This window comes from Pteropus alecto, unplaced genomic scaffold, assembly GCF_000325575.1.
Source record: "Pteropus alecto unplaced genomic scaffold, ASM32557v1 scaffold104, whole genome shotgun sequence".
Classification (NCBI taxonomy): domain Eukaryota; kingdom Metazoa; phylum Chordata; class Mammalia; order Chiroptera; family Pteropodidae; genus Pteropus; species Pteropus alecto.
In genome coordinates this window covers 5,971,630-5,976,191 of record NW_006436664.1, presented here as the reverse complement: position 1 = coordinate 5,976,191, position 4,562 = coordinate 5,971,630, and the positions used below count along the sequence as shown (strand labels likewise).

Sequence of the window (4,562 nt, the reverse complement as noted above, 5' to 3'; positions counted from 1 at the left end):
CAACCCCGCCCCTCCCCGGCGCGGGGGCTGGGGTCCGCGAGCCAGGAAGCAGAAGGCCGGCCCCTCGGCTCAAGGTCGAAGCAGCCAAGTCTGAGGGCCCAAAGGGCAGATCCACTTGGCTGGCTTCGACCCCGGAAGGGCTTAAGGCCGCTCGGGAGCTGTCCAGTTCCCTTTCCTCGAGGGCTGCAGAGAAAAACCAAGCAAGCGCGCTCCGGGATCCACAATAAATCATCTAATCTTTGTATTGTGCCCGACGATAATTAATCACAATTAATATTTTGCTCGTAGAAGTTGTGGGAATCAAGGGCCTTCACACAGTCAGCAGTCAGGGGCTGTAATCAAGTTTTTACTGCCGGGAAGATAATAACTACCTCAGGGTTTGGGGGCACTAAAGTTGAGCACTATAAAAATGAACTGTTAACATTACAAGAGTATTCTTTTCTTTTATACCAAGGTATGTCCCCAGACCTACTCTAACTGTCCAGCTGTATGGCACCACACGGGTGTCCACGGGCACTTCAAACAAGACAAAACCATTCTTTCACACCTGCCCCATTTCACCTATTACACACACACACACACACACACACACACACACACACAGGCACATACACACAAGCAATCCTTGCGCCTCCATTCAATTAATGGCATCTTCAGATGTTCAAGTCAGGCCATAAACCTCAAAGTTCTATTCAAATCCTTCCTTCCTCTCCCTCATTCATCACACCACCTACTAACCAAATCTTATTGCTTCTATGATTGATTATCTGCTGTCATATCTTAAATTAGTCCCATCCCCCCCCCCTTGCCCTTCCACAGCAATTATCCTCAGCATCTCTCCTCTGGATCTTTGCAATATTCTCTGAACTTTCCTTATTTCCATATTTCTCTCCATTATACACACTGCTGCCACTTTTCCCCTTAAGACACAGATACTATTGATGATTATGCTACTACCCTGTTCAATAGTCTTTACAAGTCTCCATACATAAAGACTCCTCAGCCAACGATTCCAGGTCCTCCACATTTGATTCCCTACCTATTTTGCCAGGCCCATTGTCTTATTGAACGGAATCTCTCAAAACAATAACATTAAACTTACTAATATTTTCATGAGAGCTTGTAGCTTTCATTTTTTATATAAAAACAGAAGCATAGAAAGGTTGAGTTATTCTGTCCCAACAAGGGTTATTCTCCAATATGAGGGGGATGACTTTGTTTTTTGTCTTTTGTATCTTGTTTCCCAGTGTACTATAATAAGTACTAGAGTAGTGTTTTTCACTGGAAGTCATAAGGCATCATGCGGTGTCAGTGTAGTGGGATGAAGTGTCAGGAGAAATGTTCTAGTAATTTGTTGTTGATAAGAAGTGCCAGTATTTCATAGTGATTTGTTTGTGGATTGAAGATAATGCCTATAAAGCTCACTTCTTAGATGGAGAAGAATGGAGCTACAATTAATGAGTGTACAACTGATAGGAGGATCAGGTATGTACTTGTGAACAAAGGTCAAGAAGTGCCACACAAGACTACCTCAAATGCCTCCGATCATTAACCAAGGGTATTAAATTTCAATATTTAAGCCAAGTCCAGAAACATTGAATTTCTCAAGTCGAATTTTAAAATCACTATGGAAAAAAAAAAACCAACAGGATTTAAAATAGGAGCAGCCAACTAACATGATCAAAAAAGAGATATAATAATTACTGTAGTTAAAATCAATAGTTGCAAACTCACATGAGTAGAGAACCCAACCTTGAAATAATCAAGTTGTTTATTAATAACCAAGCCTTCCTTTTTGAGCAAAGGTCTCAAGCTATATTTTGTGAATGATGAAAAGGAATTAGCAGTAACTGGTACTATCAAAAAAAAAAAAACAATTATAGAAGTTAAAGAATATCAAAAAAAAAGAAATTAAGGTAAACTAACATAGCAGATTTTTCTACTACTTATAAAGTAAATCAGAAAGATATTAAAGTTGAACCACTAATACTTTTAACCAAATAATCAAATTTTTATCTTGCTTTGATAGATTTTTATGAAATTATCTACTTCTGTATAAATTTCATGAGCAAAATATGTTGAATCACAATCTGATTACTTCAAAGATTTGGCTACATGAAAGTAAAATGTTATAATTGTGAATAGTTTCCAAGTATATGCTTCAAAAGCAAATGTATTGGAAGATTTTAGAGAAGAGTAAAATTTTAGAGAATAATTAGTGAGTTATTTTTAAATTTTGGAAATCAAAAATTGTATCTTCTTTGAACATTTTTTCAAACAAAAAATCAAGTTATTTTTTTCTAAAACAAAAATTTTAAAAATATGAAATAGTAGTTATTTAATTAGAAGAAGAATAATGTTTAATTCCTTTCATCATGTTCTGATCAAAGCAGGTTTCACCAAAACATATTTTTATCAGTTCCTCACTTCCTCAAATTCTGGGAGATCCTGCTTTGTTTTGGACAACCTTCGGGTCCTAATTTTTCCCTCCTTCTCCCTGGGAGTTATGCTATAACAAAATTCTCTACAGGAAGATTGACAAACACCATTTTCTCCAGGGAATACTTTATCATTAGGATGTCTTTAGCTGCACGTAACAGAAGATATCAGTTCAAATAAATGAGCAGTAAGGAAATTTATTATCTTACAATAAAAAATTAAGAAATAAGGAGTCTCCATGAACAGTACAATCAGTAGCTTAACGGTTTCATCAAAGACCTAGTTGTTGTCCAACTCTCCACTCTGCCATCTTCAGTGACAATCTCATTCTAAGGCTGGTTCTCCTCATGACCCAAGAAGATTTTGGCAATTTTAGGTTTCACATCCTAACATAACGACATCAACAGAAAAAATTTGTTTAGATGTTTCCCCTCTCTTCGTAGACCTCTCATATCTCAGATTAGAACTGGGTCACATGCCTACCTTTAAAAGGTACAACTATGATTAGCTTAGAATCTAAGCCTTAGACCAAGGAGGAATTACTGCTGGGAATGAGGCTGGGGCTAGCCTTCCCAAATCACAAGGCTTTTTAGAAGAATGTGGACACCTGAATAAAATTGGAGTTTCCAGGATGGAGAGGAAGAGAAATGGACGTGGGGTAGAAAGCCATCAGCATCTCCTATAATAGCAATCAACAAAGACATGTTTGTTCTCTGACACTGCCCAAATCTGTTAGGTGCAAGGCTAGCTCTGACAAAGTGAATCACTTATAGTCCACTACTTAGAAATAATCACTGTTTGTATTTTGGCAGCTATCCCTTTAAATATTTTCCCATGCATATGCTTCATGTGCTATTTTTATTGACATAATCAAGATAATATTTTATAATATTATGTCATACTATTAAGTATATTTTTGTAGGGAGCTAAAGCTCCCAAAATTCAAAAGAGTGCATGGATTATCTCGGGAGGCCTGCTTGCATAAAAAAAAAGAAAAGGCTGGTTCTGTGGAATTCCAGGAAGAAGATTAAGTATAGACAAAGGGAATGTCAAAGGGAGTGTCGATTGTACCTCGATCTTCAGGATGTTACTTTTATTATGTTATCTTGGGATACACAAAGGAACAGATTATGTATAAAAAGGAGCATAAGAAATAAACTCGGAGAGACAGTTGTGAGATCTGTTCTCCCTCCTGCACCCTGTCTTCTCTTTTTTCTCAGTCCCCGCTCCCCCATTCAGGTACCCGGTTTGACTTGGTCGGCTGGTTTCCGACAATTTTTGTTCTTCATCATGAATTTTAATAACTATATGTTTGCTCAGTGATATGTATTGATGTATTTAATCAATGCTCATTGTCTGAAATTGACATTGTTTACTTTTTGGTTTACTTTTTAAAAAGTAGTATAAAGTACATCCTAGTACTTAAATCTTTGGAAATGTCCCTAGTCATTTATTGTATTTTATTTTTATTTTTTAATTTAAATTAGTTTCAAGTATTCAGTACATTGGTTAGACACCTATATAGTTAGTAAAATGATCCTCCCAATTGCTCCCTCCCTCCCCTGACTCTCCACCTCGCCAATGTATTAATGCTAATTGCATTCCTTATGCCATGCTTCCCATCCCCATGACCATCTATCAGCTACTAATTTGTACTTCTTTAACCCTTCACTCCATCCTCTCAGCTCCCCAAACCCCCTTTCCTCTGTCCATCACCAAATTGTCCACTATATTTGTGAGTCTGTTTTTGATTAGTTTTTCTTTTCATTCCTTAAATTCTGCATATAAGTGAAATCATATAGTGTTTATCTTTCTCTATCTGACTTAAATACCTTCTAGGTTCATCGCAGCAATATCTTTTTCCATTCCCTTCCTTTTCATACATAGGGGTATTGTTCTCTTATCCTTTCAGCTACTCTATCTTTTGGTTGGAACACTTAATTCTTTTACCTTTAAGGTACTTATTGATAGGAATGTAGTTGTTACCAGTCTTTATTCCTGTTTTTTGATACATGTTTTTTCTTCTTAAAGAAGGTTCTCCAACATTTTCTGTAATTTTCGGCTTGGTGGTGATAAATTCATTTAGTTTATTTTTGCCTGGGAAGCTCTTTATGTGACCTTCA

At 36.8% G+C, this 4,562-nt stretch overlaps 1 protein-coding gene across 1 annotated transcript in view; it reads right to left on the bottom strand.

Moving 5' to 3' along the window:
* The window catches only part of SNX6 (sorting nexin 6), a 61,330-nt gene that overhangs the window by 44,963 nt on the left and 11,805 nt on the right, over positions 1 to 4,562 (bottom strand). Inside the window, exon 3 of the mRNA XM_006913483.3 lies at positions 1,735 to 1,856. Within this exon, the coding sequence (XP_006913545.2) occupies positions 1,735 to 1,856 (122 nt within the window). The remainder of the gene's footprint in view (positions 1 to 1,734; positions 1,857 to 4,562) is intronic.